Source organism: Gymnoscopelus braueri, assembly GCF_963280865.1.
Source record: "Gymnoscopelus braueri genome assembly, chromosome: 17".
Taxonomy (NCBI): Eukaryota; Metazoa; Chordata; class Actinopteri; order Myctophiformes; family Myctophidae; genus Gymnoscopelus; species Gymnoscopelus braueri.
Window position 1 is genome coordinate 4,041,104 of NC_137617.1, and position 26,645 is coordinate 4,067,748.

Genomic DNA, 26,645 nt, shown 5'->3' on the forward strand with positions numbered 1-26,645 from the left:
GCTTGTGTTTCCACCAGATTTAAGCAGAACCATTGTAATTGGGGGCGGCATATCTGAATAATTAGAGAGCCCACCAGGGGAGCAGTGAAAACTGGGGCAACTGGGGACTCCTGCTCCGAGCGGGAGTCCCCAGTTTTTGGTTCCATGCAGGCCTGGCCTGAAATTTGTCGAATATGACTGGTCGAAAATAAATTGACAAATGTGATCGTCAATGGCAATTACAGCTTTCTTTTCTTTTTTAAATGAGGATTACTCGCTTGCTTTTGCCATTGTTTATATCACATCTGCAACTTCCAATCTGTAGTGTAGTGACACGCCCACTTTGGTTCCATGCAGTTCAAGTTTATTTTTTTGGTTCCAGTTCGGAACCAACTTTTAGGGTTCTGAACCAATTCATTGTCAATGAAAACACTCTGAGTCTGAACTGGTTAAAAATTAGGCTGGAAAAAAGAACGGAACCGGTTCAACCCCGGTGGAAAAAGGGGCCAGAGTGTGTAGACAAAAATGGTGCCATCTTATAATGAGCTTGAGTGAGGACCAAAAGTACTTTTCCCACCACTGGTGTCAGGTGACAGCGAGTAATGAGTGTGTGATGAATGGTGGCGGTAGGTGCCATGCCATAGAGAGAGAAGGTGCACGTGTGTTGATGTACCTGCTTGGCACCCGTGGAGGTTGGAGCATTGCATGATGGGAGATGAGTAGCGTTCTCACCGTGGGAGGGGAAGGGTGGGTGGAGGAGGGGTGCCGAGAATGTGAATATTATTAAGGCAAGCCTTGAATAAGGATAAGAAAAATGTTAACGCAAATTATAATATAAACCAGCGGTTTCCCAACCATTTCTGGGTCATGCAGGGCCCACTTGAAAATCCTGAGGCCCACCCATCTAACCACTTAGCAGATGGGTCAGATGGGTAGGTCGCAATGATCAGTTAATCGATTGTGGAACGGATATATATAGACAACAACAACTATAAAGCATGCTCTAATTTACATTTGGGGGATATCTTTCACAATAATAACATTATGTACATGTTCTAGACATTCTAATGATCACCCAAAAACATATTACAGGCATTTTACTTACTTTTTTCTTCCTTCAAGGATTTTGAAGTTGTGACATTTCCTGCCTCTGTGGGGGGTATTTATATGCAAATATACTGGCCAATGGCATTGCAAGACTAAACAATAGGATCCAATGATGATGTTTAGGTGAAAAAAGAACAGGAAAACAAATGATTTATACCATTTTTTGATAAAATACAAATGTTGTACATTTGCAACTGTGGGTCTTTCAGGCTTAAGGTATCATTGAAATCTTAATGTTTGTCAATTATTTGGGGACCCGCTTACAATACCATCAGGGGCATACACGTGGGAATTGCTGATATAAAGTATATAACATAGATATAAAGTGCTGCAAAATATAGCCCAGCTTAAGAACCGGCACGTACTTGACTGAGAGAGACTATTTTTTGCAGTGATTCAGTTCTGGGCTGAGTTGACGGCTACAGGCCTCCAAAAAAAAGGAAAAAAAAGGCCGTCCTCAACTGAACTGGAACATTTAGAATCCCGGGGCTCTGTGTGTGTGTGTGTGTGTGTGTGTGTGTGTGTGTGTGTGTGCGCGTGTGTGCGTGTGTGCGTGTGTGCGTGTGTGTGTGCGTGCGTGCGTGCGTGCGTGCGTGCGTGCGTGCGTGCGTGCGTGCGTGCGTGCGTGCGTGCGTGCGTGCGTGCGTGCGTGCGTGCGTGCGTGCGTGCGTGCGTGAGTAAGTACATTTTTGGGGACATTGACTTATTTACCCGTCTCAAAGGTCAAGTCAGCTTTTATGATATTGGGGGATAAACAACATTTACCTCATGAACCGTGAGGTCATTCTATACTCTAGAGGACCATGGTGGAAATAAACCTTAGGGCATCTGTGATATTGTTGTGCGTTGCTGTCGTTTTTGGAAGCGCTGATGTGCCTTTTACAATTTACGCTGTAGGCATTTAGCATTTATCCAGAGCGACTTACAGTAAGCAAGGTTAACACATACTAATGCAGAGATACAGTGTAGTGCCTCCGTAACCTAGGATCGTGGGTAAAACCAAGAACATAGCATCGGTCTAAACAATATAATATAAATACAAAAATCTGTACATTGAAACTTATAGGACGCCGGGTAAACAATTAACCTAGCATCTGTCTAAATAACATTTTAATCTTTGCATAATTGGTCGTCAAGGCTAGGTCAAGTGCTGCGGGCTAAGGTGGACTTCAGATTACGGTGGAAAATTGGGAGTGAATCTGTAGTTATTTCCTTTTTATCACCCAACAAATCAATCAATCAATCAATCAATCAATCAATCAATCAATCAATAAACACAATAGGCTCTATGAACAGCAGCCATATTGGAAAGAAATTGGACCTCTTCCTTCCTTCCTTCACAGCAATCACAGGTGTTACCAATGATTCTAATGAAGGCTCTTTTCCATTTCATGTAGCATGGGTTCTCAAACCTTTTTAATTTCAAGGACCTCATAACTCTGAGAGTGTACAAATGGAACCAAATGGACCCGTATTTGTACACTCTCAGAGTTACTCCCTCGTAAGGGGCCATTTGGAACCCCCTCAAGGAAATGAGGGTCCCTGGACCACACTTTAAAAACCACTGACTGGGAGCAGAGTGTGTCCAGGGAGCCAACATGCACAATATCAGCACCCTGACTCTGTTTGACCAGAATGGAACAGAGCCTTCATTAGTATCACTAGTCCTTACCCGGTGAAGTGCGCAGTTAAAATAATTACTGGTCTACCTTAAGTCAGTCCACCTTAAGGCCAGGAGCTGATTTCATTAGCTTGTTTACTCCGTGACATCATGTGTAATAGATTAGCGTTATTGTGTTGTTATTATTATGGCGTCACCCTCCCCCTCCCCCCCCTCCGCATGCGTCGCATCGCGAGACCCCCCCCCCCCCCCCCCCGCACGCATGAGTCCCGTCGTGATCCTCCCCCCCGGCACGCGTCCTGTCGCGTCGCAAAACCCCCCCCCCCCACACACACACACACCACACACACACACAGACACACGCTGTGTTGGTCGAAGCACGTTCTGTGTGTGCAACAGTGCAACACAGATTCAACGCATGCGCAGTTTGTCCCATAACATCGTTTGACACAAAAACGCTAATAAACAGCTGAGATTTGGCGAAATTTAAAAACGGCCTTCGCAGTTGCGTTCAGATGGTAATGGTCAATGGCTGTGTGCAAATGCAGAGCAATAGCTCCAGCCACTGAGGAGAACCGGGCACACAGTTTTGCTCTCACCACCGTCGACCACAGAGGTTTGTCAAAATATAGGAGGATTGGTAACACCTGTGAAGGAAGTAAGGACGAGGCCCAATCTCTTTCCAATATGGCTGCTGTGCATAGAGCATATTAGTGCAGTATCACTTAAATGCTGATAACCCATTTGGCTGGCCAGTTGAAACAGCATTTTGTATATTTTTTCATCGTTTTAGTCTGTCTGATTCTTTGTAGATTTACTGCACTTTGGCTTGAAGTATGTTGGTCAGCTGGAGTGTGTATGTGGTCACTTTCTTGTGAAAAGACTATAGTGGTCTGGAAGCAGCTGGTCTGCTTCAAACAAGAGGCCCTAGGGCCACGTCTCCACCAGACTGAGAGGGAATGAAAGGCTACAGCAAGGCTGTGGTGCACGTGACAGGTGTCAAATAGCTGTCAACAAGCTGTCATGGTCACCACGGCTCTTCGGTCTTTAACCACGCTTAGCAGCTGTCACCTTCACACGTCTCTCCCTCAGGTCAACCGTCATTTGTCTACGGCACAGTCAGGGATGACCTGTCACCTTCGTGATCAACGGGACGTGCGTGTGTGTGTGTGTGTGTGTGTGTGTGTGTGTGTGTGTGTGTGTGCGTGTGCGTGTGCGTGTGCGTGTGCGTGTGTGTGTGTGTGTGTGTGTGTGTGTGTGTGTGTGTGTGTGTGTGTGTGAGGGGTATTTGCATGCATTTCCATTTTTGCTGATGTAGGCTATGCGCGTGTGTGTGCGCATGTTTGTGTCTGAACATGCATGTATGTGTACGTGTTACGCGTGACATTTCTCTATATGCTAGTGTGCAGGTTTCTGCGTTTCGGTGTGAATGTTTGTGCGTGTGCGTTGCATGTTTGTGTGTTTCTGTGTGTGTATTTTAGCAAATAACACCAATATCAAGGAACCATTTGTTTTTTTCTGATGATGTTAATCATCATGTTCAGTCAATTATGAAAAGATCCAAGCCAGCGGTTATCCTCCTTTTTGATTATTATCATATATTCTTGATTAAAATAGTGAAAATAGCAATCTACAAGCTCACAATGCGTCACAATGCATCACAACGCGACGCTCTTCATCACACACACTCTTGTATGATGTAGTGGTGCATTCAAACAAAAAATACACAAGTTGAAATATGTAGATGCAAGGTTTCTGCCTATGAACATCAACATGTTGTCACTACTGGGCTAGCCTCGGAAACCCATGCCTTTTAATTTTTTCAAAAGAAAAAAAGCCTGGGAGAACCATGCAGTAACGGCGGTCTCTAAACGTTGTTATCTCCTAACCAATCAGAGTGCAGAGGGGCGTCGCTCTAAATTTGGGGACGTCAGCGTGTTCCGTACACAGGCCGGGGGGGGGGGGGGGAGTGGCGGGGGGGAGGGGGAGGCGGGGACATAGATTGGTGAAGCAACAGGAAGCTGCGCTGGAATCCAGCGCCTGGGTTTGGATCCGCCCTTCAAGACCATCGATTGGGCTCGCTCTTTCAGTCTACTACTGGGCAGACTAGATGTATCGGAATAGACTCTATGCACAGCAGCCACATTGGAAATAAACTGGGTCTCTCCCTTACTTCCTTCACAGGTGTTACCAATGATACTAATGAAGGCTCTGTTCCATTCTGGTCAAACAGAGTCAGGGTGCTGATATTATGCATGTTGGCTCACTGGAAACACTCTGCTACACCAGTGGGTCTCACATTGTGGTTCCGTGAGGGGGTTCCAAATGTACCCCTTACGGGTGTAAATGTAAGGGGTACCTTGCAGGTCCATTTGGTTCCATTTGTACACTCTCAGAGTTAAGGGGGTCCTTGAAATTAAAAAGGTTTGAGAACCACTAACTGTGCTACACTAACAGAGCCTTAATTAGTATCATTGGTAACACCTGTGAAGGAAGTGAGGAAGAGGCCCAAATTCGTTCCAATATGGCTGCTGTGCTTAGAGCCTATCGGGTCCTATGGAGCACATGTCCTTTTTCTTATGCATTTCATGATAAGTAACCGTTTTTGACAGGTTTCCGCCTGTGGGCGATGATATCCTAATCTGATCCTAATCCTAATCTACTAGATGAAGTTCAAGTTGTCAGCGCAATAACCCCGTCAATGCCAGGCACGCCGATAAGGCTTATTGTTATTGTCTTGACCTTGGCCTGCGCTGTAGCCTTAACACAATGCCATGCTCAGCCACTACGTCAGATAAGAGATTATACTAACTAGACAAAAGCTTCTGACAGCAAAGGCCCCCCCCCCCTTTGCTGTCAGAAGCTGGGGGAAGCATGTATATATTTTCCATCACACAGAGCATGATGCTTGGCAGTGGTGTAAAAAGTACTCAGATGTCTTATTTAAATAAGTAACAGTAGCAATACCACAATATAGAACTACTCTGCTACAAGTAAAAGTCCTGTAATGTATGTTTTGATCATATACATCTGAAAAATAACTAAAGCTATCAAATAATTGTAGTGGATTAAAAAGTATAACATTTGACAAAGTTTTACTTTAAAGGTAGGGTAAGTGATACATTGGTTAAAAATCGTTTTTGTTTTTGTTAGAAGGTTAATACTATATTGTGATAGTAATCATTGCCATAGAGTGTTTGTTCAGTAACGGGTGTCTCCCCGTCTCTCTAGCTCTAATAAACAGAAAATACATTTTCAGGTGGGTTGCCAATTTCAGCCAATCAGAAGAGAGTATCCAATAATATATAATAATATAATATTCAATGTTCTAGTGTTCTAGGTCCAAGTGTGAGTTCTCTCTACTGATTGGATAAAATTGGTATCCTGACCTAAAAATGATTTTTTTTTTGCTTAATAAAGAGCTGGAGATACATGGAGAATATTGTTACTATACCTTTAAGTGCAGTAAATGGGCTTAGTTACTTTCCACCAGCGATAGGCAGGCAATCAGTCCATTCTGTGAAGATGCTCCACTTGTGAGCTCAGCTTTCTTTGATGTGTGCTGCAGTAAACACAGACAGTTCTCTACCAACCACGGTCTCCTGCGGGGAGAACAGCCTCAAGCACAACATTGCTAATGAGCACATTACAGAGTAGCCATTGAGGAGAAACGCTACAAATGTAAATCGAGTCTTCTGCTGTGTTGTCCGCACTGGGGAGATATATTCGCCTCAGCAGCTTTATTCCTATTAATCTCTTTTTTGCTTGATGTGCATATGTGTGTGGTGTGTGGACGTGCGCAGAACAAAGCCGCTGTCACTCTTACAAAAAGAAAAAGGGGAGAAAAAAAAGACTGGGTTTCATAACAGTGTAGCTTCCCTGTGCAACGTCACTACTTGGAGGCCAGTCTCAAGCTGTGCGGAACTCCATGTTTGGGCATAACTTGAGGGGACATATACATACGGTAGTGTAGCTACTTGACATACATATACATGCATACACTATGCATGCATACATATATACATACATGCATACATGCATACATACATACATAGGAAATCCTTGCTTATAATGTATGGACTCCAGTCTTTAAGTCTAGCGGAATTGAAATTCTCAAAAGCTCAGATAAACCTTGGCTCAGATGCAATATAAAATGGTATAATAGAAAGATGTATTTACAGCGCTGTAACATTCACACAGACATGTTGTTCCAGCAAGGCACAAAGATAGACTGACAGTCTTCCCTGACAGTCAGCTCATAATTGTCTAGAAGGAAAACAATAATACATTCTCCTGAGCTTGTTATAGTGCTAAAACATATCTCCTCTGCACAGCCATAAACCTGAACTCCCTTTTCCGGCCTTATCAGCCACTGGTGTTTTAGGCCATGTTCCCAGCCCTCAAACTCAAGCTAGCAACACAGTAATCAATGCTAAGCATTAAGCAATATAATATAATACTATAAATGTGCTTCAACAATACCTACAATACATACATACATACATACATACATACATACATACATACATACATACATACATACATACATACATACATACATACATACATACATACATACATACATACATACATACATACATACATACATACATACATTCTCTTCATATAATATATGATATAATAATGGTGGAAAAAGTACTCACATTTTGTACTTAAGTAGAAGTATCAATACTGCAATGTAGAAATACTCTGTTACTACTCTGAAATACTAAGTCCGGAATTCAAAATGTACTTGAGTAAAAGTGCAAAAGTATTGGTATCAAAATATACTTAAAGTACAAAAGTAAAAGTACTCATTATGCAGAATGTCCCATTTCACAAGTTTTCAAATGTATACAATCTTTTGAAAATAGCCGATCTACAAGCTCACAATGCGTCGCAATGCGACACATTGTGAGCTTGTAGATCGTCTATTTTCAAATGGCCGAAATGCATTATGGGGCTGAAGTGGTTGAATGTATGTTTTGTAATAATAATCCAAATCTACATAGTAACTAGTAACTAAAGTTTTCAAATAATTGTAGTGGAGTAAAAGTACAATATTTGCCTTTGAGATGTAGTGGAGTAGAAGTAAAAGTATTGGAAATTGGAAATACTTAAGTTAGTTACAAATACCTCAAAACTGTACTTAAGTACAGTACTCGAGTACATGTACTTAGTTACTTTAAACCACTGCATATATGGACAAAGTGTAAGGTATGGTCTGCAGTGTGTAACTGACACTGTCATGAACATTTTGATGTGACAAGCTGTGACAACATGATGACATTGATGTTGACAGCAATGTTTAGATGAATTCCATAAGAGAGAAAACACGTGCAGAATAGGTGCAATCAGTAACTGCATTGGAGCTTAAACTGTGAAAGAAGGGTGTGTATTATTGTCCAATTGGTGTCCCAATTTGAGTATCGAGAGCCGTTATTCTTTGTGTATTTTTTAGCTGAACTAAACAATAAAAGCCTGGAGATCGAGGCTATTCTTTGTGCTGTTACATGATTTAAAAGTAGGCTCATCGTGGTGAATAAATGGTGGGTGAATCACAGTGGTGGAAAAAGTACTCAAATGTTTTACTTAAGTAAAAGTATCAATACTGCAATGTAGAAGTACTCTGTTACAAGTGAAAGTCCAGAATAAAACAGTTACTTGAGTAAAAGTACAAAAGTATTGGTATCTAAATGTTCTTAAAGTACCAAAAGTAAAAGTACTAAAATGTTTGAAAATTGCAGCGATGCAACGCGTTGTGAGCTTGTAGATCTGGTATTTTCAAATAGCCTAGGTATAAACCACTGCATATATGGACAAAGTGTAAGGTATGGTCTGCAGTGTGTAACTGACACTGTCATGAACATTTTGATGTGACAAGCTGTGACAACATGATGACATTGATGTTGACAGCAATGTTTAGATGAATTCCATAAGAGAGAAAACACGTGCAGAATAGGTGCAATCAGTACCTGCATCGGAGCTTAAACTGTGAAAGAAGGGTGTGTATTATTGTCCAATTGGTGTCCCAATTTGAGTATCGAGAGCCGTTATTCTTTGTGTATTTTTTAGCTGAACTAAACAATAAAAGCCTGGAGATCGAGGCTATTCTTTGTGCTGTTACATGATTTAAAAGTAGGCTCATCGTGGTGAATAAATGGTGGGTGAATCACAGTGGTGGAAAAAGTACTCAAATGTTTTACTTAAGTAAAAGTATCAATACTGCAATGTAGAAGTACTCTGTTACAAGTGAAAGTCCAGAATAAAACAGTTACTTGAGTAAAAGTACAAAAGTATTGGTATCTAAATGTTCTTAAAGTACCAAAAGTAAAAGTACTAAAATGTTTGAAAATTGCAGCGATGCAACGCGTTGTGAGCTTGTAGATCTGGTATTTTCAAATAGCCTAGGTATAAAAAAGTGCTAAAGTTGTCCAGGTTGTATTGATGCATTTCAATGGTACTATTAATCCCCGGGGTGGCAGGAGGTGGGAGTGGTCGTTGGGAGGTTCCCGGTTTGATTCTGGCTCCTCCTGGCATCGTGTCGAAGTGTCCCTGAGCAAGACATTACACTTCTACCTCCTCCCTGGGTGCTGTTCAATTGCTGAACGTTGCTCCCTAATAGTTAGGGATGGGTTCAATGTAGCTCTGGTCCATAGCCTGAAGGAGTTCTCCTTAAGGCTATATGGAACTTTCGAGCCAATGCGCCCGCACCACAGGCTGCGCAGCCCTCAACAATTTTGTTTTGTCCTTCCGGTGAAATTATTTAACAATTTGGCCACAAAGTGTATTTTAGACGTGAGGTGGGGGGCTCAGAGTGTTCCCAGTTAGTAGAGTTGGCTTTCAACTCCATAAAACCGCGTTTGTTTTGGTGAGTAGCGGAAGTGTATTTTTATTTTTTTACTGCAGACGAGAGGCTGTGCAGCCTGTGGTGCGAGCGCATTGGCTCGAAAGTCCCATAGCCTTAAGGAGAACTATGGACCAGAGCTAGGTTCAATGGAGAGGACAAATTCTAGTTGTGTGTCATTGAAACGTTCCCTTTCATTTTCCATAAAACATGGTTAGCGCTGATGTAATGTTTGCTATTGTTATGAGCTGAGTGTTTTGAATGAGTGAGCTTTCTGTATGCCCATTGGTCGCTGCTTTGTCCAGTCAGTGAAGCCTCGTTAACAATGATGTGTTACACCTGTATGGGTCTGATCAGCCAGTAAATAAGTTCCTCTCCGGTCACTGCGGCCTTATTTGTAACACAATGACCATGTTTAAACTCTCAAAACCGCTCCCTCTGCTAAATAGTTTATTCTTTACTCTCTTGACTTTTACTTTGCAAATCATAGTTTATGTTTTAAGCTGTCACAGCTTTCTAGCGGCCAGTGCCCAACGGCGCTGCCTTTCCTGAACCCAATTTGGAGTTTTTGCTTGGCTCAGTGACAATATCTGTGTGAGGAACGCAACAATATCTATGCCAATTACGGCAAAATCCTTCTAAAGAAAACCTCAGTTTCACAATTTTTTGTTATCATTACTTGGTGGCATCTCATCATGTTAGTTGTAAAGGTGAACTCCCTCCAGTAGCCATCTGAACTCTGTCTGCCTGTGGACATCATTGTGGATCGAGAGAAAAGAGATAAGATTAGCTGTCAAAAGACTGCAGCGCACGCATGAATGCCAAGGTTAATTTTTTTTTAATAATGACTTGCAGATCGTGTGCGACAGTACAATAACCGATACATAGGTGGCATGAATGCACAGAGAATATTTTGTGATGTAGGGTGATTTGACTGTTCTAGTCCGTCTAAACAGGCTTGTAATGCATTTCTTAAAATACTCTGTTGGCTCAGTCACTTTCTGGCAACTTGTGATTCTGTGTTATTACCAGTGGTAGAAAAAGTACTCAAATGTTTTACTTAAGTAAAAGTATCAATACTGCAATGTAGAAGTACTCAGTTACAAGTAAAAGTCCGGAATTCAAAATTTACTTGAGTAAAAATGCAAAAGTATTGGTATCAAAATATACTTAAAGTACCAAAAGTAAAATTACTAAAATGTTTGAAAATAGCACATCTACAAGCTCACAACGCGCGGCGTCGCGACACGTTGTGAGCTTGTAGATCGGCTATCTTCAAATAGCCTAGGTATAAAATAGGGCTAAAGTGGTTAATGTATGTTTTATAATGTAATAATGTATATCTGCAAAGTAACTAGTAGGTTAAGTTTTCAAATAATTGTAGTGGAGTAAAAGTACAATATTTGCCTCTGAGATGTATTGGAGTATAGTAAAAGTTCTGAAAATTGGAAATACTCCAGTAAAGTAAAAAATACCTCAACATTTTACTCAAGTACAGCACTTGAGTACATGTACTTAGTTACTTTACACCACTGCTGTTCAAGTCTGTCTGCAGGCTTGTACTGCATTTCTTAAAATACCCTGTCGGCTGAGTCACTTTCTGGCAACTTGTGATTCTGTGTTATTACTGATCAGAAGGTGGGAAGATAATATTGACTATGATGTAATAGTAATTTTACCTCTGCTGTGCTGCACCCCAATGACGATGACAGCAATGTCACACACTCTGTGCATGGTTTGTGGTTTAGTCAATGTTCTGATCCAGAGCAGGTTGACTTTCACTGACACCTCTGTTTAAACCAGGTTCTGCTGTTTTGGTTGCATTTCACTCAAACAGACATCAATGATGAAGACAAAAATTAGTACCTTACAAACAGGTGCATGACAAATGAAGGACTGAGAAATTACACCTACTGTATGTTACAATGAATGAATTGCACGATTCATCTCTTATCTGCAGTGGTGGAAAGTAACTAAGTACATCAAGTAATCAAAGTATTGTATTTAAGTAAAAATGTGAGGTATTTGTACTTTACTTGAGTATTTCCAATTTCCAATACTTTGACTTCTACTCCACTACATCTCAAGGCAAATATTGTACTTTTACACAATTATTTGAAAAATTTAGTTACTAGTTACTTTGAAGATATAAATGATGACATTATAAAACATAAAATAACCACTTATCCCTATTTTATACCTAGGCCATTTGAAAATAACCGATCTACAAGCTCACAACGCATCGCGATGTGACACGTTGTGAGCTTGTAGATCTGCTATTTTCAAACATTTAGTACTTTTACTTTTGGTACTTTAAGTACACTTTGATACCAATACTTTTGTATTTTTACTCAAGTACATTTTGAATTCCAGACTTTTACTTGTAACGGAGTACTTCTACATTGCAGTATTGATGACTTATTTAAGTCAAATATCTGAATACTTTTTCCACCACTACTGGAACATGTTGGCATACTGTGAGATTTAGCACACTTTTTCTAGATTAATTCGTCGATCTGTTGATGTAGCTTTTTGCAAACATAATAGATGAGTAGATAATAGCAACGAAAGTATGAAGTAAGTCATGGCGTTAAGTCTATGAAACAACTTACGAGACAAGCCTTGATCACGTCTAGAAGAGATCCATTTCACCAAAAAAGAGCTTTCCCCAGAAATATCATATGCAGTCAGAATTCCGCAAATAAAGACTGAATTTACAGATTAGTTATGTAAATAATATGCCAATGTTGCATTATAGCTTTTACTGTTTCACATTAAGCCTTTTATTTGAATGATGATGAAAATAACTGACTTTAGACGCACGTTATTTGAAAATCAAGTTTCAGCACTATTGGGGTTTCCATTACATGGATTGAAACTGCTAGCTAGTAAGATGGAGATTATTATCATTTCATTAGTAAATCAAATATCTTCAGAGGCAGGACTCCCCATCCACAGCTCATGATTCCATAAAGAAGCATTTGGCCGTCTGGTTCTCTGTAGAGCTTTGAGAAGCCGTGGGAGATGTTTCTGTGTAGACCTCCACTGCTCTCACAGGCTGTGCTAATCTATAACATGCCGGGGGCTATTGATCTGCTGTGTGCGTATAGTGTGTGCGTGCGTGTGTGTGTGTGTGTGTGTGTGTGTGTGTGTGTGTGTGTGTGTGTGTGTGTGTGTGTGTGTGTGTGTGTGTGTGTGTGTGTGTGTGTGTGTGTGTGTGTGTGTGTGTGTGTGTGTGTGTGTGTGTGTGTGTGTGTGTGCGCGCGTTTGTGTGTGTGTGTGTGTGTGTGTGTGTGTGTGTGTGTGTGTGTGTGTGTGTGTGTGTGTGTGTGTGTGTGTGTGTGTGTGTGTGTGTGTGCGCGTGTGTGCGTGCACGCGAGTGTGTGAACACACGCAAACTACAATCGTTGCAAATGTTTTTTCAAGTCAATTAGGTAAACAATATCTCAGCTCAATTCACTTCTTTCTATCCGTCTGTCCTTCCTTCCGCCCGTCTGTCTGTATACATACAACAGTGGTGGAAAAAGTACTCTAATGTTTAGGTACTTGTTTTCAAATGTATAAAAATCCTTTGAAAATAGCAGATCTACAAGCCCACAATGTGTCGCATCGCGACGCATTGTGGGCTTGTAGATCTGCTATTTTCTGCTATTTTCAAGATCGAAATGTATAGGCTATAGGCTATAGGCTAGGCGGTAGATCGAAATGTATAGGCTTTAGGAAGTGGTTAATGTATGTTTTGTAATAATAATCAAAATCTACGAGGCAACTAGTAACTAAAGTTGTCAAATAATTGTAGTGGAGTAATAGTACAATATTTGCCTCTGAGATGTAGGGGAATAAAAGTAAAAGTATTGGAAATTGGAAATACTCAAGTAAAGTACAAATACCTCAAAATTGTACTCAAATACAGTACTTAAGTAAGTTTACTTTCCACCACTGATTCCATGTATTTGTTTATTTCTAATTATGCACAAAACGACAACCGATCCTAGCAGTATGATAAATGACATGGCCGGTAGGCCCTCTCACGAGGACACCTCACGTTACAACCTATAACACATTTAGTCAGCGGTCGGCCCAGAGAATTGCGTCGATTTCTCATCACTCTCTGTGTTCCGCCGTGCATCGATCGTCAGCCTCATTAATTCACTGAATGCTTCAATGAATCCATCCATCCATTTATTATGAATGACTGTTCATCTTAATATGTGAACTTGATGACGGCCGACTGGTTTCAGAAGTTTCAGAAGTATGTATTAGAGATGGTGACAGAAGAGATTGGTAGGGCTTCAATGCCAGACAGCCCACATAATAATAATACTAATACTACTACTAATAATAATAATAATACTACTACTAATGATAATAATAATAATAATAATAATAATAATAATAATAATAATAATAATAATAATAATATTAATAATAATAAAAAAGAATAATATTTATATAGCTCTTTTCTATGTACTCAAAGATGTACACAGTTCTGATGACTTTTGGTCAGTAGCATACACACATTCTCCTGCAAGTATGTGTACATAGACTGTAAAAATGAATGGAGAAAGCGACACCATTGGTTTCTACAGACCATAAATGAAGCCGATTGTTCAGGAATTTCAAATCCGCCATCTTTCTATATCGCGTCATATCGCGTCATAGCTGATGCAACCGGAAATGAATGCTATTGGTTGTGTAGCTTGACAATCAAATCATCCCGCCCCTCCTAGAGCATAAAATAAATGGGACCATAATTTACGAAAACTCATATCACAGTGATTGAAAGAAAACTTTAAACTAGCGACTGGAAGCATAATAGTATTTATGACAATGTGTATTAAGGTAAGAAAATCAAGTCTAAAGTTCGTCAAAAACCCACCCCCTTGCATTGAGAAAAACATCTTTCTGACACCAGCAGGGGTAAAACAGCAAAACTACAGGCCATTCATATGAACTGTCACTTCCTATATTGACTCAATTTCAAAGGCCAATGCTGGGGCCCTATTAGTGAATCTGAAATGTCAGGATGCTAGATGATGTTTTCGACAAGAACTGACAATGTGTCTTGTTTGCAAGTTGTAATGACAACATCTTTGGTTTGATTGGTCTGTGCATCAGCATTATTCAGCAGTGGTTTTGTCTCTGCAACTGTTTACATAATCAAAGGAAATGAAAGGCGGGTGCCCGCTGCCCTAGCGGTCCAGGCACATACCACATATAGGCTCTAATGATCCTGACGACCTCTGCTGCGTGTCTCTCGATCTCCCTGTTTCCCTGTCTCCCTCTCCACTGTGTACTATCAATAAAGTCAGAACCCAAAAATATCCCCCAAAAAGAGGGGGAAAATGTTTTAAAGGCGCTCGGTTGGCGCAGTGGTAAAGTCCCTGCCCACCACCACGGAGGTTGTGGGTTCCTGTCAGCAGGGAGTGTTGGGTGGGAGGAGTAGGACGAAGGCCCTACGTCCTCTCCGTGGGGGCTCCTCACTGGCAGGTGAGTCAGTAGGACAGCAGTGTCCACACAGAAATGTGTGTGGGGAGGAATGAATTGGCATAACGACTACATCGGGGAGAAAAAGGGGGTAAAAATGATTGAATACTCTAAATAAATTCCCCAAAAGAAGAAAGAAAAGGGACATAATAGGCAATTTTATGTTCTCTGCATCTTCTTTCCTTTGTGCTTCACCAAAAGTATTGAGCTGCGATCCACAAACCAAGGAACCCTCTGAACATTACACCCCTGCCATGAATAAATAATCAACACTTAATGCATTTCAGATGTTAATAACTGCATTCTGTCTCTTTACTATTGATCCTCTATGTTGTTGTGTGAATATAATCTTACTTATTTGACATTGTCCGCCCAGTGATGTCATCAGGAGAACATGTATTATGTGTGGTGCTAATTACAACCCTGTTAAATAATGGGAGAAGAAAAAAAGAAAGATGACCTAAAGACTCACCAAGGGATGCTGACAAAAACATAACACAGGTCTCAGATTACAATGTCTCTCTACAGTCGGTAAAGTGCAGACTTTTAGGAATTTAAATAAAAACAAAGCAATGCAACTGGAATACGGATTGAACTTCAGGCTTTAGTGAAAAAGTATAGAATGAGCTATGGCGGCAGTGGTGTAAAGTAACTAAGTACATTTACTGAAGTACTGTACTTATAAGTACAATTTTGAGGTACTTTTAAGTATTTCCAATTGTCTATACTTTTACTTCTACTCCACTACATCTCGGAGGCAAATATTGTACTTTTACTCCACTACAATTATTTGAAAACTTTAGGTATTAGTTACTTTGCAGATATAAATTATTACATTTTAAAACATACATTAACCACTTTAGCCCTATTTTATACCTAGGCTATTTGAAAATAGCCGATCTACAAGCTCACAGCGTGTCGCATAGATGTGCTATTTTCAAACATTTTAGTACTTTAACTTTTGGTACTTTAAGTGCATTTTGATACCAATACTTTTGTACTTTTACTCAAGTACATTTTGAATTTCAGACTTTTGCTTGTAACAGAGTACTTCTACATTGCAGTATTAATACTTTTACTTAAGTAAAACATTAGGGTACTTTTTCTACCTCTGGAAAAAAGTATAGAATAAGCTACATGGTGGATTCACACCACAGTTCAGCTGCATTGTGGGTGAAAAGCACCTTTTGATGTAGTCCAACATCCATGACCTTGGCTTCTCTCCTGTAAGCACATCAGTGTTTACGCTTACAGAGTCAAATCAATGGCCGCTTTGGCAACGCAAGCATGGACTCACTGCACGCACACATGCCTGAAGCTGTGAGATCTAAGTGTTGCTTTACTGTCTCCAGTGTGTTTGTCTGTTGTTCCACATGTTGGTCAATGCTTGCTTCTGAAGAGGAGTTAAGCCTCATTTATATTGTGTAGGACAACCCCTGTGAGAGACATGCTTTGTCTCATTGATAAAATAAGTAATTTGGAACGTCTTACAGGCTGTGAGCCACTTCTGACATTTCTAAAGGCTTCACACAGTTACCATGGATACTGGGTGCTTGCTATTGAACCGATGTATTGAGTGCAAATGCCCAGAACAGCATACAGCCATACAGCAGTGATTCTCAGCCTTTTAAATGTAAATGATGCCCAGTTTGACATGCTTAGCACAGGGATCCTCATTTGCAGTGCTGGAAAGTAACTAAGTACATTTACTCAAGTACTGTATTTAAGTACAAATTTGAGGTACTTTTACTTTACTGGAGTATTTACAATTGTCTATACTTTTACTTCTACTACATCTCAGAGGCAAATATTGTACTTTTACTCCACTACAATCATTTGAAAACTTTAGTTACTGTAGTTACTTTGTAGATTTAGATTATTATTACAAAACATACATTACCCACTTTATCTCTATGTACTTTGGCTATTTAATAATAGCAGATCTACAAGAGACGCGTTGTGAGCTTGTAAATCTGCTTGTAGATCTACTATTTTCAAAAGGTTTTTTATATATTTTGAACACTTGTGAAATGGGACATTCTACATGTTGAGTACTTTACTTTTGGTACTTAAGTACATTTTGATGCCAATACTTTTGTACTTTAACGCAAGTATATTTTGAATGCTTAACAACAGAGTAACATAGTAACAGAGTATTTCTGCATTGCAGTATTGATACTTTTACTTAAGTAAAACATTTGAGTAACTTTTTCCACCACTGCTCATTTGTTACTTTTATTATTTTATTATATATTTTTTATCTCTGGGACCCTGTGACCAAGCAGACAAAGTATAAGGCCATGCAGGTTTTCAAACTCAAATGTGTGTTTAATTAGAGAAAAAACAACAACAAATGTTTCACAAAATGTCCAACGAACAGGTTATAGGCCCTTTAAAAGAGGTCAACAGCACATAACTCTACTGAAAATAATGTTTAACACAACATGAAGTGGGCCAAACCAATAAATACACACAGGGGAGGACAGCATATAACTAACTGAAAAGCAACCAAACCCCCCTTTCAATCAAGTCTCTTGGTATGGTCTTGGCTCCGCCGCCTTTAGCATAAAAACTGTCTCCACCCTCATTCTCAGCATTTGTTCCAGGAAACAGGCTTAGGTAACTCCAATACAGTGGTGGAAGAAGTACTCCGATATTTGACTTAAGCAAAAGTAGCAATACCCCAATATAAAAATACTCTTTTACAAGTAAAAAGGCCTTTGTTCAAAATGTTACTTGAGTAAAAGTGCAAAAGTATTGGCATAAAAATATACTTAAAGTAGCAGTAAAACATAGCAGATCTACAAGCTCACAAGGTGTCGCGATGCAACACATTGTGAGCTTGTAGATCGGCTATTTACAAATAGCCTAGGTATAAAATAGGGCTAAAGTAGTTAATGTATGTTTTATAATATAATAATTTATATATGCAAAGCAACTAGTAACTAAAGTTTAAAAAAAGTAAAAGTAAAATATTTGCCTCTGAGATGTAGTGGAGTAGAAGTAAAAGTATTGAAAATTGGAAATACTCAAGTAAAGTAAAAAGTACCTCAAAAGTGTACTTAAGTACATGTACTTAGTTACTTTCCACCACTGCTCAAACAAAGATAAATGCATTATTACAACTTAAACAACTTGCGCGTTGTTCTTAAGGAACAGTGCAAACAAAACAAACTGGTTGTGTTTCATGTATTTAGAAATGACTGCTAACGCAAATTAATTAATCGAAGGCATAGTGGCATGGGTGAATGCAAATGGTAGCAGCATTGTGTACGTTTATGGAGTCTTATCTCAATGTGTGGCTGTTGTCACGGCCATCACAGACCACAATCTACACCAGGGGTGGAATACTTTGATGATGGAGAGGGCCACTATATTTACACACTCACTCCAGGTGGCCACGCATCTTATCTCCATATTTTATCTTTTTTCTTAAATTAATGCCCTACTTCGTCATTCTAGTATCATACTAGGCCTTAAGTAGGGCATTAATTTAGGAAAAAAGTTAAAATATGTAAATAAGATGTGTGGCCCCCTGGAGTGAGTGTGGAAATATAGGCCTAGTGGCCCTCTCCACATACTAGTAGCATGTCACACAAAGGTTGCAAAACTAGCTGATCTACAAGCTCAAAACGCGTCGCGATGCGACACATTTTGAGCTCGTAGATCAGCTATTTTTGCTATTTTGGAATTGGAATCCTGAATATTTTTGGGCTATTTTTTTCATTGGAATACTGAAAAGTAACATTTTTATTTAATTTCAAATGCATTTAGTTATACTTATGTTAACTTTATGAACTTAAAAACAAATACATTGGGCATAAAAAAAAGTTATTTACTAATAATAATATAGACTGGTTCTCAAACTCTTTCATTTCAAGGACCCCTACATTGATACTTGTTAGCTTGCGGACCCCATTTGAAAAGTAATGCCAGGGACCCCCATGAGAGAAGATATTTACGGCTCTAGCAGTGATTCTCAACCATGTTTAATTTCAAGGACCCCCAGTTTGACATGCATTAGGCTACGGACCCCCATTTAATGGCATTTCTATCTCTGGGACCCCAATTTATATAGTAAAATCCATGTTAATTTAACTCTGAGAGTGTACAAATGGAACCAAATGGACTCCCAGAGTTACAGACCCATAAGGGTCCATTTTGGTTCCTAACTATCTATCATTTAGCTTGGGACACCCTGGAACTCCCTCAAGGACCCCTGGGGGTCCCCGGACCACACTTTGAGAACCAATGGGGTTCTAAAACCCCACGTTTTGGAACCTCTGTTTTATACAGTGTTAACTAGGCTCTAAGAAAGACCTGAAACAAAATGACTATTATTGTCAGGGACATGTACGTGCATGCAGCAGAGAGACTCTATCTTCTGTTATTGACGTTGCATCTCGTATTGGAATAGATCACCTTTTCAATGTTACACCCTGGGGATTTGTGGAATTGATATGAGAAGATTAAATTCTTCTCCAGCGTCTTAGAGGCCTGGAGAGCTGTATCATTGTGTTTGTGTGTGGCTCAGTAACTGACCTGAACTGAATGTTTAGTAGCCTTGCCTTTGTAATATGGTCGCATATTTTTGCAGTGATGGAAGAAGTACTCGCATGTTTTACTTAAGTAAAAGTAGCAATACTGCAATGTAGAAATACTCCAAGTACAATTCCAGTATTCAAAATGTACTTGAGTAAAAGTACGAAAGGATTGGCAACAAAATATACTTAAAGTACCAAAAGTAAAATAACTCATTGTGCAGAATGTCCATTTCAAAAGTTCAAAATGTATTGAAATATTTTGAATAGAGCAAATCTACAAGCTCACAATGCGTCACATCGCGACGCATCATGAGCTTGTAGATCGGCTATTTTCAAATGACCAAAATTTTGTGAGAATAATCTAAATCATGCAAACTAGTAACTAAAGCTGTCAAATAATTGTAGTGGAGTAAAAAGTACGATATTTTTCTCTGAAATGTAGTGGAGTAGAATTAAAAGTATTGAAAATTGGAAATACTGAAGGAGGTAAAAATACCTCAAAATTGTACTTGGGTACAGTACTTGAGTAAATGTACTTAGTTACTTTACACCTGATCTGAACCTGAAGCCTTTGTCTTTAGAGGATCGTGAATTCAGTATTCAGCTTCCTCAACTCAACTGTTATTTATAGAGCACATTACAATGACCGAAGCCAACCAAAGTGCTATACAACACAGCAATAGAAACAACAATGTTACAATTACATACAATGCAAAAATACTATACAAAAAAACACACGCAGCAATTAAAAACTATTAGAACATGCATAGCAGAAAATAGTGAGGTAGAGTCGGTAGTCGTGGAGTATTGGATTAGCATGTGCTCAAAGGCCAGAGAAAATAAATGACAGTACTCAACAGCAGTACTTATGAATCCTTTAAACAGCCATTAACTACAGCATATAGTTATTACAGTTGTTTCAACAAAGGATATTTAATGACCAGCCGTTCAATGAAGGTCATTTAGATACTGGCTTCAACATATGGAGTGTCTCAGTTCTAGTAGCTACAATCACCAAGAAGTCATTTTTCACACCACACTTATAGGAGGCCTAAAATAGCAAATTGGTATATAATCATAATAAAAAAACACTCTCTTTAAAATGGAATAAAAGTCATCTCTGACATTATTCAATGATAATTGTTATCATTAAATAGTTTCAGTTACAATTAGGCTGCATTAGAAATTGTGCACGGCCTCTTTCATAATGGAGCAACATCATTCAAAGTTAATGAAGTTGGGAGAGAGAGAAAAAAACATCAACCATCTATTTTTAGAAGCCTTGAACGATTGGTCTGTCAACTTGCTATAGGCTGACTGATGCCTGAGAACCACTCTGTGCTGCATCTCGCTTCAAAGAACACGTCTCCTTCTGTCGGCCCCAGCAGATCATCTGCCTTTTATTGATAGATATACAGTAGACTGACAGGAAATGGGGAGAGAGAGGGGGGGGGGAGGATACGCAGCAAAGGTCGTCGGGATTGAGATTCGAACCCGATACGATACGCCAGGCCATTATTTGCGTTTTTTTACGAGATAAAGCGAGACACTTATGAAGAACTGACTGTAACGGACACTTTATTTGTTTTTACCGTTGCTCTGTGTTGTTGATGCTTCTTGTTTTTTTCCTTCTGCCTTGTATTGCTGTACACAACAGTACTTTTTCTTTTTCTTACCCTTTACGTGTAACTTTGTAACCTTAACTGCTGTGCTGCCTCTGGGCAACTGATTTCCCCCGCGGGATAATAAAGGTATCTATCTATCTGATCCTCTAAATGTAGTCATAATTGCTATCTCCTTGTCACTCCTAATGTGAATAGCATCCTCAATTCTGCCACCTCAAGTTCCGCCTCCTGTCAAAGAACACATGAGTACCTCAGTTAGTTTCAAATGCAGTTTTGAATGAACAAGACGTGTTTTTTTCTTCTTTTTCTTTCAAGTAACCGGGTCAGAATGAATCGTGTATTATTTTTCAGTGCAGTAGTAACCGGGTCAGGATTTAGGGTTGGGATCCTTTAGTATTTTAACGATTCCGGTTCCTTAACAATTCCCTCTTAACGGTCCGATTCCTTAACGGTTCCCTTTAACTCTTTAACTGCCAGAGTAAAAGTGTAATAGCGTCACCCCAGTGCCAGCGAAAAACAAGTGTGTTTACCTACCTTTGAAAAATCATGTAATATTTTCCGTGATCGCTGTCCTCACGGCGATCGCCTCATTACACACACAGGGGTCTCGTAGAATCGGGGGAAAAAACGGTTGCCTAGTTGTGGCCAGTTGAATGTGGCTTGTTTTTCCATAACAAATAGACAGGAAGTAAACAAGCAGTTTTTTTTTTGTTCCGGGTCTGTCGTCAGTGGCAGGCAAAGAGTTCCTATAGGGGGTTCCAAATGGACCCTTATCTCTGAGAGAGTACAAATGGAACCAAATGGACCCGTAAGGGTCCATTTGGTTCCATTTGTACTCTCTCAGAGTTATGGTTGGTCCTTGAAATCATAAAGTTTGAGAACCACCGGTATTGTACTTGTATAGCAGGACGTGAAGTCCACTCCACATACCAGCTCTGACAGTGTGATAAAACTGCTCCAGAAACGGTTCCAAATGTGACGGAACCGAGGCCGGTTCCGGATGCCATAGTCATCCCATAGTCAGGATGAGTCATGTTTGGTTCACTGCAGTACTAATAACCGGGTCAGAATGAGTTGTGTATTAGTTGCATCGCAGCACTAACCGGGGTCTTTCTTTCCCTCTCTCTCTGTCCTCTGTCGCTGTCTATTAGCGGTGGCCCCTACGTCTCCTAGCCTGCGAGGAGGATCTGAGGTCTTCAAGCCCTGCGTGGAAGACAAGGACCTGGCCTTCTGCCTCAACGAAGGGGAGTGCTCCATCATCCGGACTGTGGCTGGCGTACACAGGCACTGCAGGTGAGCGAGCGCGCGCGTGTGTGTGTGTGTGTGTGTTTCTTTGCTCGCTGTTACACCTCTGATCCATAACCCTGGTGGCATTGATCCCCTTTTGTTTTCCAAACAAACAACACCGTCTCCATTCTTCAAAACAGTGTCTGTCTGTCCTCTGCCTCTCTCTCTCTCTCTCTCTCTCTCTCTCTCTCCCCCTCTCTCTCTATCAGTCATTCATCTGTCTGCAGTGTATTTGTGGTGCAGGAACCACAGAGGTCATGCAATTTCACCCTCCGTACACTAGATGGTGACATGAACTTCATTGCTTATTATACCAGGTGGATGTCCTAGTCAAGTACACCCACAGTGAAACTATTCCACTTCAGGCTTTCTTTTACCTCTGTGTGTGTCTCTCTCTCTCTCTCTCTCTCTCTCTCTCTCTCTCTCTCTCTCTCTCTCTCTCTCTCTCTCTCTCTCTCTCTCTCTCTCTCTCTCTCTCTCTCTCTCTCTCTCTCTCTCTCTCCCCTTCCCCTTCCACTAATCGCGCGCGTGTGTGTGTGTGTGCGTGCATGCGTGCGTGTGTGTGTGTCGCTCTCTCTCGCTCTCTCTCGCTCTCTCTCTCCCCTTTCTTTTCCACTAATCCCTGGTCAACATACAGTAAGCTACGTGAATGTATCTCTCACTCCTGAGATGTGCATCATGCAAAACCGGCGGAGCAGTGTGGCTATCCATGGGATGCCAACTGGACAAACGTTCCCATGGGTCTTTAGAGCGGATATTTGGTGTGCGGTCCGTGACCTGCAGATCCACTGCTCTGAACTTCAACCACAAAATGATCTACTCACCCTGCCACACTGCTATAGTGATCTATTCACCCTGCCACACTGCTATAGTGATCTATTCACCCTGCCACACTGCTATAGTGATCTATTCACCCTGTCACACTGCTATAGTGATCTACTCACTCTGTCACACCATCACACTACATTGCTTCAGTGGCTCCAGAGAGCGGCATAGCGAGCCACGGTGTTGCTGGGCAGATTACTGAGTGGGCGGGGTCTGGTGTTCAGAACACCAGTTCGGTGACAGTACTGTATGTCTTAGCATTCGTCTGTCCGAACCTTTTCTCCCGGTTTGGCCGTCCGAAAAATCCTAGTTCGGTTGGACTCTGTGTGAAGTAAGTACTGTTGCTGCGTTTACTGCTAGTGATGTTTTCACGTAATTGTAATTCGTCGTAATTGTGCAAAACTCCTTCGGCATGATTTTGTTTTTATTTGTTATATTTCATTAAAGCTGCAATCAGGAAACATAGCGTTGTTGTCAGGCAGAAACCTCTCATCTTCATATTCTGACTTTTGATGTATTTTTCATAATTTAGTGCTCTAGTTCATCATACTACAGTGTCCCACAAAATTTGCAAAAATAGCCGATCTACAAGCTCAAAACGCGACGCGCCGCGCCGCGTTTTGAGCTTGTGCATTATTGGCTATCTTTGCTCGTATTACATTTGAATCCTGAAACAGGTTTTTGACATAATGAGGTTTCTAGCAGCAGCTATGATATGTTAGTGTATAAAATGTTATTTTAACCAGTCTGTATGGTAGAGCATGTTAATACAATATGATTTGTAGGCACATATGCAGTGCTTGGGAGGTGGTCTCCCCTACTCTTCCCTTGAGAAATGTAGACCCTGGTGTCGGGTACTACCAGTGGTGTAAAGTAACTAAGTACATTTACTCAAGAAATGTACTTAAGCAAAATGTTTAGGTATTTTTACTTTTCTAGAGTATTTCCAATTTTCAGTACTTTTACTTCTACTCCACTACATATTGTGCTTATACAATATGAAATTATAAGATATGAAATCTTTAGTTACTAGTTACTTTGTAGATTTTGATTATTACAAAACATACATTAACCACTTCAGCCCTATCTTCAGCCCAGTCTACAAGTTCACAACGTGTCGCGATGCGACGCATTGTGAGCTTGTAGATCTGCTATTTTCAAAAGATTTTTTGACATTTTATACATTTGAAAACTTGTGAAATGGGACATTCTGCACAATGAGTACTTTCTACTTTAAGTACATTTTGATAACAATACTTTTGTACTTTTACTCAAGTAAATTTAAATATCGGACTTGTACTTCTACATTGCAGTACTGATACTTTTACTTAAAACAATGTCGTACTTTTTTCCACCACTGGGTACCACACTAAACACAGACGACACGGCGTAGCCTATACCGCAGAGGCAGCCATTTTGGAAAAGCGCAGACGGAACGTAGTCGGTCTCTGTGCTATACTGCATGGAGGTCGACTCGCAACAGAAGTGGTATGTGTGTATTTAAATTACCTGTGTGAACATCCATTCTAAATGGCTGCCATTAAGCGTACATTTCTGTCAAGGCAGTCGTACAAGCCGCTGGAAACTAATTGCCCCTGGTGGGAATATTACGGTTGTTTGAAGTTGAATAAAGGAAATGGTTATTTTATATATAGGACCCCCCCCCCCCTCCCCTATCCCCCTTTTCTGCTTCCTAAGACAGCTCACATTTGTAAAAGACTCGCTTGCCTCTCGACAATGTACAGTATGCGTAGGAACGGCCCTGGTAGAGCGTACAGTGCATTCCCGAGGGAGGTAATACATATACACTATGTATTATGGTAGATTCAAAAACGAATAGTTCCATTTCTTAACCCATTAAGACCGGGAACGCATCTGTGTCATTTTAGATTTCTTTGGGCTATTCAAAAAATAGCAGATATACAAGCTCATAGCGCGGCACCGAGTGCCACGCTATGAGCTTGTAGATCTGCTATTTTTGAAAAAAAATGCATTTTCAAAGATTTTTTGCAAATCTTTGAATAATATATATTTTTAAAGCGAACATTTTGTAACTCAAATCTTTGCTTCTCGGGGTCCCTGGAACAACATTTTTGAGATGGGGGGTCCTCGGCCCAAATACATGCCATTTTGGGTGGTCCTTGACATGAAAAAGTTTGAGAACCATTATAGCAACATACGTTTTTTTTTCTTCAAAAAACTGTTACAAATTTAGAAGACATTTGTTATTTGTAGAATCAGGCCTCAGGTCTTAATGGGTTAATTCGGTTCAAAACAGTATATGAATATAGTATGTGTAGTTGGAACACTCAATCACATTATGTACATTATGTTGTTGTATTCATAATGGCCCTCATGGGTGTAGGAACAGTATCTACCATATTTGCTCCATATTTGAAATCTCATCTCTCCATATTTCACTTTTTTTTCCACTTACTTTTGGTGTGTTTTCCCCCGTATGTCCTACTTCATCATACGTAACGTAAGTGTGACATAAGAGTGTCGCATGAAAGTAGTGAAAATAGCAGATCTACAAGCTCGTGCTTTGGATATTATGCAATAAAAAAGGAATGGTATTGTACATTACACCCAACATTTGTTATGAGAGAATAAACTGTAGTATGTCTGCAAGTCAATCAGCCACATCAAATATGATGTAAAAACAAATGTACAACTGATTCTACACATAGAGAAACAACTTTTAGTGTGAATAAAGGTGTTTAATTTTGTTTGAAATCATGCTGGCCCAGATTTGAATCATTCATCTGACCTCACATTGGGAATTATAAAAAAATAAACAATGACAACTGACTATGATCGTAATGATCTGCTAGCAAAATGGTGGCGTGAATAGATGGGTAATAAACTGATCTCCAACCAACCCATAATAATGCAATGCAAAAGATATGTATGTCTAAGGAGAGGACATTTTTTAAATAACCAAAGTATACCAAAATTAATAATATGTATTATGAGTCATTGATAAAGCATTACAGAGCCTTGCTAGTATAGTTTCAAACGTAATAATAATAATAATAATAATAATACACTTGACATAATAAGTATACAAATACAACATCAGTAAAGGCCTTTGCAGACAGGGTGCGATTTTTCGCACGGAAAAAACGGACAATATCATTTTTTAAATGAACACATGGTTCTCAATGACCTCATGCACTCCGAATTTACCGTGCGGCGATGCGATGCGGCGATGCGTTTTTTTTTCCAATCGAACCCAGTTCGATTCGTGCGTCTTTTCGCATGCGGTAAGAACTGATTGACTAATCGCACCCTGTCTGCAAAGGCCTACAATTCAACACAAT

General features: G+C 40.1%; 1 protein-coding gene across 1 annotated transcript in view; it reads left to right on the forward strand.

Moving 5' to 3' along the window:
- nrg3b (neuregulin 3b) overlaps window positions 1–26,645 on the forward strand; it is a gene marked incomplete at both ends in the record, with an annotated part of 418,765 nt that overhangs the window by 233,918 nt on the left and 158,202 nt on the right. Inside the window, 1 exon segment of the mRNA XM_080454810.1 lies at window positions 22,362–22,503. Within this exon segment, the coding sequence (XP_080310936.1) occupies window positions 22,362–22,503 (142 nt within the window).